General features: G+C 35.8%; 1 protein-coding gene across 9 annotated transcripts in view; it reads left to right on the plus strand.

Annotated features, from left to right (window-relative positions):
• LOC106873084 (myosin-IIIb) overlaps window positions 1-15,000 on the plus strand; it is a 221,564-nt gene that overhangs the window by 98,317 nt on the left and 108,247 nt on the right. For all 9 annotated transcript variants that reach the window (XR_016237804.1, XR_016237805.1, XM_089339137.1 and 6 more), the window contains exons 2-4: window positions 5,410-5,613; window positions 6,272-6,444; window positions 6,778-6,882. Coding sequence is in view for 7 of the 9 variants with exons in the window: in XM_089339136.1 (XP_089195262.1) it covers window positions 5,410-5,613; window positions 6,272-6,444; window positions 6,778-6,882 (482 nt within the window). In the remaining 2 variants the exon portion in view is untranslated. The remainder of the gene's footprint in view (window positions 1-5,409; window positions 5,614-6,271; window positions 6,445-6,777; window positions 6,883-15,000) is intronic.

A 15,000-nucleotide genomic window follows, 5' to 3' on the forward strand; every position in this document is an offset into this window, starting at 1 on the left:
GTTTGAAGGATTTTAGCATTCCTGTGTAGATATGTCAGTTTATAATTTAGAGTGCAGCAGTTTGAGATATTGAAAGCCATAACTGTACTTTCTAGCTTTTGATGTGACATCTCTTAAAAACAAAGGAAGAAACCAAAAAGAAAAAAATGGACAAAAAAAAAGAATCAAAAACAACAACCAAAAAAAAACATCTTTTATCTTTTACTGGTTTCAGTCAATGGAGTGCGACCATGCTGGGGCACTGCCATGAAGGATTTATTTGAACAAATTGCCTCCAGTGGTTTATTTCATTTTGTTTTTTTTTTTTTCATAAATTTGGTTCTTATTCTATCTCTCTCTTTTTGCTGAACTGCAGAGTTACAGAGCCATAAACAAACCAACACAAACATAAAAACATAAAAACACTCACCCATTTATATGTATGTACGCATGCACTTACACACATTTATACACACACACACACACACACACACACACAACTTTGCCTTTCATCGTTTTGGGTTCAATAAATTAAGTACCAGTGAAACTCTGGGGTTGATGTAATCGACTTGACCACTCTCCCCAAATTTCAGGGGCGTTTTGCCTACAGCTGAAAGGATTATAACTGAACACAAGAACTAGCATTAACAACACACACACACACACACACACACACACACACACACACACACTTCTGTGTATGCATGTGTGAGTGTATGTATGTGTGCACATGTATGAATGTATTTGTACAGATGGATGTGGTGGTTGCGTTAGTAGAGGTATTCATGTTTTGTAATGGAACGAGACAAACTGAAAAATGTTTAAATCCTTGAATTGTACTTATTGTGTGCGAATCGATCAATATGAATGCACTGTACCACATGTTGGTGACAGGTTGAGAAGTTTGAGACTTTCCACCTATGTGAAGAGAGTCTCCCTGGTTTAGTTTTCATCTGAAACAAAAAGGGAAAAAACAAAAAAAACACCCTTAGTTCTTCATTTCTTCTCCCCCCCCCCCACCTTGCTGGTGTCACCTGTCTGTTGGTGTGTGTGTGTGTGTGAAAGGTGAAGATACTTGACACAAAGATCCATGTTTCTTGCTTTCCAGTCATCCTCGCTGTCGGATCATCTTTAACAAACAAGGTGGATGGGTGGGCAGTTGTTGTAAGGATATGGAATGGTTAAGGAGGGTTAGAGTTTGGGGTTTCAAGATTTTATTTTTATTCTGAACCACCTCCCCTCACTTGATGAAGGTCTTCTATTTGTGGTAGCAGCGATAAATTTGGCAACATCGTCATGAGAACTAATGACACAGTTAAACCTCATTTCCCCTCTTCCCCCTCTTTCACTTTCTCTCTATCTCATTTTTCATTTATCTATTTGTATATTACTCTCTCTCTCTATCAGCCTATTTCTCTCTCTTTATCTACCTATCTTTTTTCTCACTATTTTTGTGTGTCTGTCTGTCTATTCTCGTATATTCTTAATTAATAAATGATAACAATACATTGGGTTGTTCCGACACTTTAGGACAACTGAGCTTAGAATTTGGTTCCCTCTTCTCCATTACTACAGTGGCACCACAGAGAGCAGTGCTATGGTTTCATATTAATATCCAGGAATTCGGACAGAACAGTGGACTTTATGACATTGTCAGTGTTTCTATACAAGGAAAAAAAAAGGCTGTCTTGAAACCATCCTGTTCATAACACATACATATATACATTTCTGATAGTTTTTCAAAGAACAACAAAAACACACACACACACACACACACACACACACACACACACACCAATTTTCTGGACACTGATGATCTGGAGTCTCTTATAATCAAAAACTGTATTTTAAAGGGCCAGCCTTGTCACACTCTGTGTCACGCAGAATCCTTGTGAGAACAATGTTAAGGGTCTGCATGTCTGTGCAGTGCTCAGCAATTTGCACATTATTTTTACAAGCAAGCTGTTCCATTGATCAGATCAACTGGAACCTTTGTCATCATGACTGCTCGAGTGCCAGTTATGATTGGCAATAATTTACACTAATGTAGAAATACCTGTATTTCATTTAATTATCGAAGTAAATTTAATATTTGTTTAATCTAAAGTGTGTTGACCAAATTGGCCACTTCTGGTTCAGAAAAATCAGTTATCCCAAAAGGCTTTGGAACCAAAGCTTCTGGAAAATTGATGGTGTAACTCTGTGTGTGTGTGTGTATATATATATATATATATATATTTTTTTTTTAAAGTATATATTATAAAATAAAATTATAAATAAGGGCTCTGGAATACCATCACCTATACACTAAAAATAGAAGTCAAATATCTACAAACCATATATATATATAACAGGCAAAGAAGTCTAGTGCCAACTCCTGTGAAACTGTCCAACCAATGCCAGCATAGAAGGAGGACGTTAAACAGTGATGATGATGATGATGATGATTACATTAACAAAAAAATTTCTTGCCAGATGACAAGATTGCTACTTAAACTGCAAAGCAATCTACCTTATATCCTTACAGTATCCTTATTTGGAGTTTTTAAAAAGAAAATGAAATTTTATTGTGGGTTCAATTCTAATGAGAGCTACACTCCCACCACCCCAACCTCATACTTTTTGCCTCATGCTTCTAACTAAGGACAGATGAACCTCTGGTTGAGTGCATCTAACATTTTGATTACTAATCCCTATATTTCATTGCTGGACCCCAATTCTTTGGTTATAAGCTCCACATTCATTCACTGAAACTCCAAAGTGTTGATCATCAATATTCTTTTATAGATTATACACACATTTACTTTATAACTTTTGTCCATTTCATATATATACACATACACATAAATGTCGAACCATGAGAGTGAGTGCTCAACATAGCATCGGTGGATAAAATTCATATACACACACACACACACACACACACACACACACACTTTATAAGCAATTAGCTATAGGTACTTCATATATATATATATATATATATTTATTTTATAGCTCAATACATTGTATACACCTTTTATGACCAAGTTCCTCACATGCACACATTTTATATACATTATATATACCGTGTCCATATGCAGCATATAAACATTACATTAAAGACCATGGAAAGGATAGGAAGAAGTAATGAGGTTTGATATCAGAACCCTGGACTCGAGAGAACAGTTGATGAAACAAATGATAATTGATTTGCATTCTGGGAGGTCCACCAAATCTTGCTGACATGGGAATGTTAAAACGATGACAACGATCATACTAATGATGATGATGATGATGATGATGATGATGTATATACTGGCTTTAATTTAAATGGACAATTGACCATAGTTAGCACCAGAATGGGACAAAGAATGCTGGGAGACAGAGTTATTTTAAGACTGGTGGAGTTTGATACAAGTAAGTCAATAGTCTTTGGTTAGCATGTTTAACCAGTAAGCAAGTGGTGTTGAGTTCAATTTCTGTTGGTAGACTCATATTTAATTTCTCATTCTCAAGTTGTTATTTATGAATATGTATGCTGTTTTTTTTTTTTTTGTTGATGTTGTTTTCATAAAATACCTCGTATTTCTTTTATAATCAAAATCATGCCTGCACCTATGAGTTCCTTATAGGTGCAGGCATGGTGGCTGGGTGGTTTGGAAGCTTGCTTTATAACCTGGTGCTTCCAGATTCAGTCCCACTGTGCAGCATCTTGAGCAAGAGTCTTCTACTATAGCCCTGGGCCAACCAATGCCTTGTGAGTGAATTTGGTTGATGGAAACTGTGTGAAAGCCTATTGTCCGCGTGTGTGTGTGTGTGTGTGTGTGTGTGCATATGCATGTCTTTGTGCCCATGTTTGATTTCTCTTGACAACTAGTGTTGGTTTGTTTATGTACCTCTAACTTAGCAGTTCAACAAAAGAGATTGATAGACTAAGTACCAAGCTTAAAGAAATACTGGGGTTGATGTATATGACTAAAACCCTTCAAGGCCGTATATATATATGTGTGTGTGTGTGTGTGTGTGTGTGTGTGTGTGTGTGTGTGTGTATATAAATACACATATTCATTTGCAAAACTATCAAACCCATTGTGATAACATGTTTGAAACTGATATAAAATACAATCTCTTCCTGCCTAACCCATTCTTCAATATCACGAAATAACAAATAAAGGAAAAATAAGGAAAATTTAATAGAACCCACATTTATATAACTTTCTCATCATTTTTGATGATAAAGAAATCTCAGCACTTTGTGGCTTCCATAGAAAGTCTGCTGCACAAAAGGTGTGCAGCAAATATTAAATATAGAAAAAAATTTGGGGTTGTGAAGATATTTAATTTCGCATTTATTCTCATGTTTCAACCTGAATCTGCCGTTCCTATTGATTTTTTTCTCCAGTTCGATGACTTTTGGTGAAATTTTCTGGGTTATTATTATTACTATTTTTGTTTTTTTATTCTGTTTGAGCATCTGGAGGTGTGTAGAGTTTATAAACGGGGTTATCTATAAGATATATATAAATGCTGGAGAATAATCTATGGAAATCTAAAAGTATAAGAAAAGAAAATAACAATAAAGCTCATTCTTGATTGTATCTGTGTATCTACTTGTGTGTGTGTGTTTGTGTGCATGCATGTGTATGTTTGTGTGTGTGTGTTTGTGTCTCTCTGTATGTGTTCATGTCTTTGTGTGTGTATATATATATGTATACCTATATGTGTGTGCATGTATACCTGTCTGTGTGTGCGTGTGCTTGTGTGAGAGCCTCTGTGTGTGTGTGTTTGTACCTGTGTACTTGTGTTTCTGTGTGCATGTGTGTGCGTTTGTGCTGTTCTGTGTGTGTGTGTGTGCTTGAGCGAGCCTCTGTGTGTGTGTGTGTTTGTACCTGTCTGTGTACTTGTGTTTCTGTGTGCATGTGCGTGTGTGTGTGTGTGTGTGTGTGTGTTGGCTTCTATGAATGAATACTGAGTGTTTAGTCCATTGGTTGAGTCTGGATTTGGTGTTATGTATGACTCTAACCAGCTCAGTTGTCTTTGAGACTCAGCTCCGACTACTCACATCTTTGAGTGTAACTCATTCACTTAATCTTAGGCTTTGATGACAAACTCAATTTTCACTTCTGTTAAAGGTTAATATTTTACTTCATTTCATTTAGTTTTTGAAGTCTCTTAATGCTACAGAGACCTTAATCCTTGTTTGAGACAAAAAGAATATAAAAAAGAAGAGCATCTATTTCACATATGTTTTACATCTGTCCATCCATTTTACATTTTCTGCATCTGTTGGTTTTTCCTCACATCTGTTTCATAATCTATTTTCAATCACTAATATTTACTTCTGTCTTCAAATCTGATGCATTTGTTTTATATTTTCCTACATCTGTTTCACAATTCGTTTTGAATCATCAATATTTATATTTGTTTCCAAATTTTTTCCATTTTCAGCGGGAGTCAGCTCCAAGCGCCGTGCCCCATTGGGAAGTCCTAAACGTGATGTTCAAAGGGCAGATATGTTAAAAATGTATTCCAAGTACAGCAAGATAGTTAATTTCGACCAGCTTAAAGATCCCACGGAAATATGGGAGCTGCAGGAACTGGTTGGAGAAGGCACCTATGGAGAGGTGTACGCTGTGAGAAACAAACAAACAGGTGAGATGATCCCTATTTATCATCACCATCATCATCGTTGTCATCAGTAGGATTGTCATCCTTCACTGTCATCAACACCATCACCACTCACCACCACCACCATCATCATCATTATCACCACCACCACCATTATCACCACCACCACCATTATCACCACCACCACCACCACTACCATCATTTTAATTGTCATGATCACCATTGTCATTCTTGTCATCATCATTATCATCATCATCATCATTATCATCATCATCATCATCATCATCACTCTTTTACTAAATTTAACCCTTTGTCTTTGTTCAGGCCATGCTTGAGCACTGCCATGCCATGCTTGCCATACATATATTTTTTGATGTTTATATAATTAGACATCGGTAATTAACAAGAAAACAGATGGTGAGCTGGCGGAATCGTTAGTGCATTGGACTAAAATGCTTAGCGGCATTTTTTCCAGCTCTTTATGTTCTGAGTTCAAATCTTGCTGAAGTCAACTTTACTTTTCATCCGTTTGGGGTTGATAAAACATAGGACAAATCAAATACTGGGGTTGATGTAACTGACCTGTCCCCCCCTCCCTCAAAATTACTGGGCTTGAAACCAGCAACCAACTGGCATCAGGTTCAGACAGGCATTACTCCATCTGTCTTTGATATTGTTGCAGGCCAAAAGGCTGCTGCCAAAATATTGGAGAACATCCACGAGACTGTTGAAGAGATCGAGCAGGAATATCAGATTCTAAAGGCTGTGAGTAATAACCCTAATTTCCCACAATTCTATGGATTGTACCTGAAGAAAGAAAACAAACTGGATGACCAGTTATGGATTGTCATGGAGGTGAGTGATGGCTTTTGTTTTCCTTCCATCTCCTTCTTTGAATTTCTTAGCCTTTCTTTGTGTCTTTGTTACCATCATTTTCTCCCTCCCTCCCTCCTCTCCTCTTCCTCCTCCTCTTTCTCCTCTTCTCTCTCCTCTTCTCCATTATGAAAATACAATAGGATTTTTTTAAACACCGAATGACTATAAGGGTCCACCTGAGTATAATAGAAATCAAAGGGGTCGACAGGTCAAAAAAAGAAAAATTGGTTGAGGACCTTTGATGTAGAGATTCATTCATTCATTGTTCCACATCTGAAAGATGAATCATTTGTTTATTTTCCTCTTTTCCAGTTGTGTCAGAATGGATCTGTAACGGATCTTTCGAAAGACTTGGTAACGCGTAAGAATCGGCTGGATGAAGTCCTGATTGCTTTCATCTTGAAGGAAACACTGAAGGTAGGCAAACATGCAGACATTCTCCCACTCACTCTTTCACTTATCAAACCAATATTCATGAAACTTTGCATACTTGTGATACTAACATCCAGTTCAATAATAGCCCCAATTGAATTTCAATAAAAATCTATAATGTGCCCTCCAGGGTGTTTGGGCAAATTATATGATAAAATGAGAAGAGTGCAAAAAGTATAAGTCTGAGGTAGTATCAGAGACTTATATCAGTGAAGGCAAAAACAGTAGTAAGAATGGGATGATATTGTTAATCAAGCTGTCATATACACGCAGTGCTGCATACATATTTTCATAAATACATAGATACAACACACACACACACACAGTGAAAGGTGGGTGTGAGGAACATGTAGCTTTAAGTAGAAAGGGGATGGGTGGCTTTTCTGCTGTCCATCACAAAGAAACACTCACACACACACACACACAGACATGCATGTACATACATACATACGTATGTCTACTATACACCATTTAAACTTGTGATTACTTGTGTGTACTTGTACTGTTACTTTTTTTTAATTTATAAAGAATAAAATGATGAATATATTCTTTGCTTGAAGTGAACACGAAGTGAACAACTTCAATTATGATCAAATTGATAAAATCTTCTAAGAAAATGGAAGAAAATGATATATTAATGTTTTTGTTGTATTTCAAATAGAATTGAGAAGTTAAACACCTTTAAAATCTAACTTGATATTTACTTTAAAAACAAAATGGATAGAGCTTTCATTATAACTTTATATATATATATATATATATATATATATATATATATATATATATATATATATATATATATATATACATACACACACACACACACACACACACACACACACACACACACACACATTTATACATATGTATATATATATATATTGATAATAATAATAATAATAATGATAATAATGAACTTATTATTACACATATATATGAATAATTATATATGTACATGTAATTATATATACATACACACTCATATACATATATATATATATATATATATATATATATATATATATATACATATATATATATATATATATATATATATATATATATATAATAATTATACATACATATATGTATATATATATACACATACACTTATATACATAAACACACACATACACACACACATGTTCAAACTGAGATGTGTCTAACAAACAATATTCTCCATAAAAACAGTCTCAGGTGTTTCTCTCTAAACCATATCCCCACCTTCCTTCCAGGCTCTTTTAGCTTCTCTTATTTTCAAGCTGTTTGCTGTAAACTTGTTTTTTCATTACTCTCCTTCATAGTTAATTAGAACCAGATAATTAGATTGGTGATGGCTTTTTTTGTTTTCCCCTCTTGTTTTTATTAAGCAATGACACAAAACATCAGAAATATTCAATACCAGACAAATCTTTGATTTTTTTTTCCTTTGTTTTTCCTCTTATCCTCACCCTTTTACCCCTTTACTCCCTCCTTTTAAATATTTCCTTTGTCTTCTCTCTCTCTCCTTCATTTCATATGCGTTTCTCTTCCGCTTGTCTTCCTCTCCTTCAGTTATATTTATTTTCATGTTACAGACTATATCAATAATTTCTGTTTTTGTTGTTGTTTTTAGCCAATGCTGTTTGTAATAAACAGACGTAAACAAGTTGTCTTTATATAAAACATAAACAAGAACAAAATAAAAAGACAGCGAAAGGGTCAACCGGTTTAATTTCAATCCTGTACAAATGACCGAGTACCCACTTTAACTATCCATGGAGATACGCTTTATAATTTTGCTATTATTAAAAGATTAACTAAATTCTTGAGACCAATTTGCATGTGGTGATTTGCAGCATTTTCTAAGACATGTCAGGTTAAATAAAACCACTGTGTCTTCTATACATAAAGGTTTTTCCTTTCAGGTGTTGGTGCCACTTAATAAACACCTGTGCCAGTGCTGTGTTAACACACCTATGCTGGTGCTGAATCAATGCACCGATGCCAGTGGCACATAGAAAGCACCTTGTGCCCTCTGTTAAGTGGTTTCTGTTGTACCTGTATTTCAAAGGGCCGGCCTTGTCACACTCTGTGTCATACTGAATCACCCTAACAACTGCGTTAAGGGTACACGTGTCTGTGGAGTGCTCAGCCACTTGCACGTTAATTTCACGAGCAGGCTGTTCCGTTGGTCGGATCAACTGGAACCCTCGTCGTCGTAAGCGACGGAGTGCCAACAGATATTCTACAAAATGAGGAAGATGCAGTTATTGTTTCATCTTTCAGATGTATGCATAAATAAATAATTTTACATAGGTCCGATGATTAGATGAGGTCTTCATGGTCATTTTAAGACCGAAACCAGCTTCCTAACATCATTCCTTGACTGTGTTTTTCTCGCTTTCTGGGTTGTGGTGCTTACGATGGTCTCTTACTGAATGCCTCAGATATTGTGTTGCTTTGCTGATCAGTAGATCCACACAAAAGCCAGAAGAATACAAACTGTAAAAGCAGAAACCTAATCTACAGCATCAAATGCCCAGACTGGGTTTGGGTTTGTCCCCTCCCCCCATCACCACTTGACAACTGGTGTTGGTTTGTTTATGTCCTCATAACTTAGCAGTCTAACAAAAGAAACTGACAATAAGTATCAGGCTTTTAGAAAAATAAAAGTACTGGGGTTGATTCATTTGAGTGAAACCCTTCAAGGCAATGCCCCAGCATGGCCACAGTCAAATGAGTGAAGCAAGTAAAAGATTAAATACATATGTGTGTGTGTGTGTGTGTATATACATATGTGTGTGTGTATGTGTATGTGTGTGTATATATATATATATATATATATGTATATATATATTTGTGTATATATATATATATATATATATATATATATATATATGTATATGTATATGAATGTATATATGTATATATATTTGTATATGTGTATATATATGTATATATATATGTTTATATATATGTATGTATATGTGTATATATACATATATGTATATATATATTTGTATATATCTGTATATATATATATATATATATATATATATATATATAATATTTTCTACTTCACTTCAGTAGTGAAACAAACAAGACACTGTTAATGCACCAGTAATTGTATTTTTACTTCTTGAATTATTTCTCTTCTCTCTTTTTCTCTCTTCCATCCTTTTTCCTTCTTGTTGATCTTTTAATGATTTTTTTCTTTGTTTTTCTTACTTTTCTATTTTGTTTTTTTTTTTTGTCTCTTTCTTCTTGTTATTGGCTAAAATGCCGGTGTTGGCGACGGCGGCAGTGGTGGATGTGTGAAGATTAGTTGTCTGTCCCTTCCCCTCCCTTCTCCTCCCACTACCACCATATTTATCTAGTTTAAACCAAAAAATTTAATAATATTAAAGCTGGGAGAGAAAAATTTACTTACTAGAAGAAAAACCATAAATGTGTTATTAATGTAACAACAGTGTTCATGATGATAACGGTGGTGGTGGTGGTGATGGTGGTGGTGGTGATGGTGGTGGTGGTGATGGTGGTGGTGGTGGTGATGGTGGTGGTGGTGATGGTGGTGGTGGTGATGGTGGTGGTGGTGAAGGTGGTGGAGGTAGTGATGTTACTGGTATCATGACAACAACTTCCTTGACCACAATATACTCCGTTCCTCACCCCATCTACCCTGCTCCTATCGTTTCTGCCCTTTTAATCTGTCACTCTGTCTACGTCTCTCTATAAATAATTGGAAATGAATGACACTGCTTGTATAACAGTGACAATCATTTACAGCTTTTATGCGATGTCAAGAGGGAAGGCCTTCATCTTCCAGGTCTTGTTAGTTTTGAATTGTCATTGATGCTCCTGTAACTTTGCTTGTTGACTAGGTGGGGGTGTTGGTCCTACACAAACTCATCATTTTTACCTCAGGGAAGAGGTGGTTTATAGCGGTCCCACCTCTATCCTTTGAGTTGCCCAGTATGGGAGACCTTACCAGGCCTTTGCGCTCTGTTAACGCAGCTCTCAGGATTATTGAGACAGACACACCACCATACTGTACAAGAACTGGGTCACTTTGTGGTTCCCAGAATGTCGGTCATCCGGGATGCCCACCCTACTTAGGTCTCTCCCTAGAGAGTGAAGATGGCTTCATGCTGGGTGTTGAAAGGCTAAAGTATGATAGAGAGACAACTGTGTGGTCTTTGGTTCAGTCCCACTGTGTGGCACCTTGGGCAAATGATTTCCATTATAGCCCTGGGCCAACTAAGGTCTTGTGAGTGGGTTTGGAAGATGGAAACTGGAAGAAGGTTGTGTGTGTGTATGTGTGTATATTTCCCCCACTCACCACCACCACTTGGTGACTGGTGTTGATGCATTTACATACCTCTAACTTGGTGGTTGAGCAAAAAAGACCAATAGAATTAGTACTAGGCTTAAAAAAAAAGGAGTGGGTTTTATTTGTTCAACTAAACCCTTCCAGGTGATGCCCCAGCATAGCCACAGTCCAATAACTGAAACAAGTAAAAGATAAAAGATATTAATAAATAAAAAAAAAAATCTCAACTATCTAAGTGTCATCACAGAGATAGAGAGACCTTTTAAGCAACCACTAATTACAGACAGGTTGAACACCTGAATACCTGAATCTATTTACATATACATTTCAATTACCAATGAATATGAACTTTTTACATTAACATTCTATTAACGTTTTATGTAATCATTTTACAAGAATTATTATATTTATGATGGAGGGGTTTTTTTTTAAAACATATTATTTTTCATTTGCAACGTCTTCGTTTTTTATTACTATTAGTAATTTCTTAGCTCATCAGACATTATGTGTGGGTGGGTTTGTGTGTGCAAGCACGTGTGTGTATGTGAATTTGATGGATATATATATATATATATATATATATATATATACAAACACACATGTATGTGTGTATGTCTATACATGTATATGTATGTTTAGTCATGTTAGTCATGTGTGTATATATATATATATATATATATATATATATATATATATATATATATATATCATCATAAATATAAGGGATTAGCAATTGAGTTGCTTCTCCAACATACTGAAAATTCAGAAATAGCTAATCCCTTATATTTATGATGATAAATGGTCTTACCGATAAAGGTTTTTTTCATACTGAACTACTTGGCAAAATTGTTAATTGTTAATTCTATTATTAATTGACGATTCCCTGCCCTCATTTCTTGTATATATATATATATATATATATATATATATATATATATATATATATATATACATGTAACGTTATATGCATTTTCACCTATGTATGTTTAATCAAGCCTATGAATATGAGTGTTCACACATGAACTTGCTAGTGTGTGTGTGAGCGAGAAAGAGAGAGAGAGAGAGAGAGAGAGAGAGAGAGAGAGAGAGAGAGAGAGAGAGAGAGAAAAGACTGAAAAAGATTATCTTGTTATTTTTCCGTCCCTGTAATAGATATCCGTTTGTGGATATCTCCAGAAAGCTCTTTAAATATCTGGCAGAGAGTTGTGTAGACAGTCAGGTGATTATTCTATTACATATCTGAAGTAATGTTTGATGTATGGTTGGCTGGCTGGCTGGTTGGTTGGAATTTTGGGGATTTTTTTTTTCTTCCACAAAAGAATAGAATCATTCGTCTAATAAATATATTAGTCTTAATGACATGCACACCTGATGGAAATCAACTTCTGATTGAGTATGTCCACTTCCTAGACCCATTTCATTTGAAGAGGACAACTCAAGGTTTGGTCAGCTCCTCGCTGATGATGTTTCATTTGGGTCCTAAGTCCTGCAAGGACACAAGCCAGGCCCCTGCCTCCATCAGCAGCAGCTCAAACATCTGGATGCTAGGACCCCACCCCACACACGTACAGTAACCACTTGCCATGTCACAGGTCACCTATCGCGGTTTGTTATTTAAGCTTACATCACTTCCTTTGTGGTGATGTTTTGCATTTATAATAAAATTTATGGGGAGGGGACTAATTGATTACATCGACCCCAGTGTTTAACTGGTACTTAATTTATCAGCCTTGAAAGGATGAACGACAAAGTTGATCTGCGCTGGGTTTGAACTCTGAGTGTATGGACCAAATACCATAAGGCATTCTACCCAATACTCTACCAATTCTCCCAAACCATTGTTTTTATTATTGTTTCTCATTTAGGCTTAAGACTCTTGGAATGTTGAGAGGGGAAAAGATTCATGCGATTGCATTGAGCCCAGTAATTGACTGGTACTTTATTTTATTGACTCTAACCCCCACCCATCCCCACTTCCACACCTGAAAAAAGCAAAGGCAAAGTTAGCTTTGGCAGAATTTGAACTCGGAATGTAAAGAACAAGACCTTTTGTTGAACACTCTGATGGTTCAGCCAGCCCATTGCCTCCATTAAAGAATAAGAACCACCACCACCACTGCCACCACCACCACCACTTCTTCTTCTTCTTCTTCTTCTTCTTCTTCGTTTGCTCTCTCCCTTTTCTTACAAACTACCCGGAGCAACACAATTAAAAGTGCAATTAGCTGCAACAGGGAATCGCAAACCTAACCTAACCTACCCCCCCCCCCCCCATAATGTAGGTCAATAGGCTGTAAGCTCGAATGTAAAGCTATGCTGTATCATGGCATTAAGTCAATTGTGTAAGAAGACATTTTGGGGTTGTTTTTCTTTTTTTTTTAATAGAAGGTTAATGACTTTTTTTTATGAAGATGGCTTGATAAGGTCTTAAGAAATAGGAAACAAAAGTCAGTTATTGCGATAGCGAGAGTGGGGAGGGGGGGCTGTCGGTCCTTTGGGAGGTGGGGGTTATTATTATTTTTCTTTTCTTCTTGTTCTTTATTCCTTTCTTGCTCCCTTCTTCCTGCAACTTGTCTTTTCATGTCTTTTTTTTTCTTTTTGTTCTTCTTTCTTTTTTTTCCTGGAACAAATCTCCAATTTCCTTCCCATCTCAATTAAATCATTAAGAATAATTACTCTTTTGCATTCGTCAACATCTCCAACTCGTCGTTGTTGTTGTTGCTTCCATTGGTGATGTTCTTTTTCTTCTCTCTCTCTTTCTCTGTCTGTCTCTTCGAATTTCTCTCTCTCTCTGTTTCTTTGCCTCTCTCTGTCTTTTTCTCTGTCTGTCTGTCTCTCTCTCTTTCTCTCTTTGTGTTTCTTTCTGTCTGTCTCTCTCTGTATCTTTCTCCCTTTGTGTTTTTCTCTCTCTCTGTCTCACACTGTTTCTCTTTCTGTATCTTGCCCTGTTTCTCTCTCTCTTTGTCTCTCTCCATGTCCCTCTCTTTCTGTTTGTGTCTCTGTATATGTCTTTCTCACTTTGTATGTCTCTCTCTCTCTCTCTCTCCATGTCTCTCTCAGTGTCTGTATATATATATATCTTTCTCTTTGTCTCTTCCTCTCTTTGCCCCTCTTTCTCTGTCTCCCTCTCTTTGTCTCTGTCTGTATCTCCCTCCACTCCTCTTTCATTTGATGATAATAAATATCTTTAATTTATAGTTTTTATCAGAATATTTCTCCAATTCATTGTTGCTAATTGACATACTTTAATTTACTCCCTTATTTCCTTCTACTCTACCCTCTCCCTTCGCCTCCCCCCCCAAAAAAAATCCAACTCTAGTTTTAATTATTTCTTTATTGAATTTTTAATGATAGTTTTTACCATTTAAAAAAAAATTCTTTATCAAGTTTTCTTCATTATTTCAAGAAAAAGGCAGGAAAAACATTCCCTTTGGTTAATTAATTTCAAATATATATATACACACATACATACATACATACATACATACATACATACATACATACATACATACATACATACATATACATATATATATATATATATATATATATATATAAAAACACACAGAAGTAAGTAGATAAATGCAGAAGACAGTAGAAAAAGATAGTGCTCGAATACCAAAGGTAGAGTAATATACTATTTATTTAAGCCCAAAATATCTTCACAAACTGTTACTCGGAGTTTCACGTGACTATTCATCAGACTGTTGTAATGATACTAAATCATGTGGGTACTTTCTTTCTCTCTCTTCTTCTCTCTCTCTCTCTCTCTTTCTCTGGCCAGGTAATCA

The sequence above is a fragment of the Octopus bimaculoides genome, chromosome 21 (genome assembly GCF_046866305.1).
Source record: "Octopus bimaculoides isolate indiv1 chromosome 21, ASM4686630v1, whole genome shotgun sequence".
Lineage (NCBI taxonomy): Eukaryota > Metazoa > Mollusca > Cephalopoda > Octopoda > Octopodidae > Octopus > Octopus bimaculoides.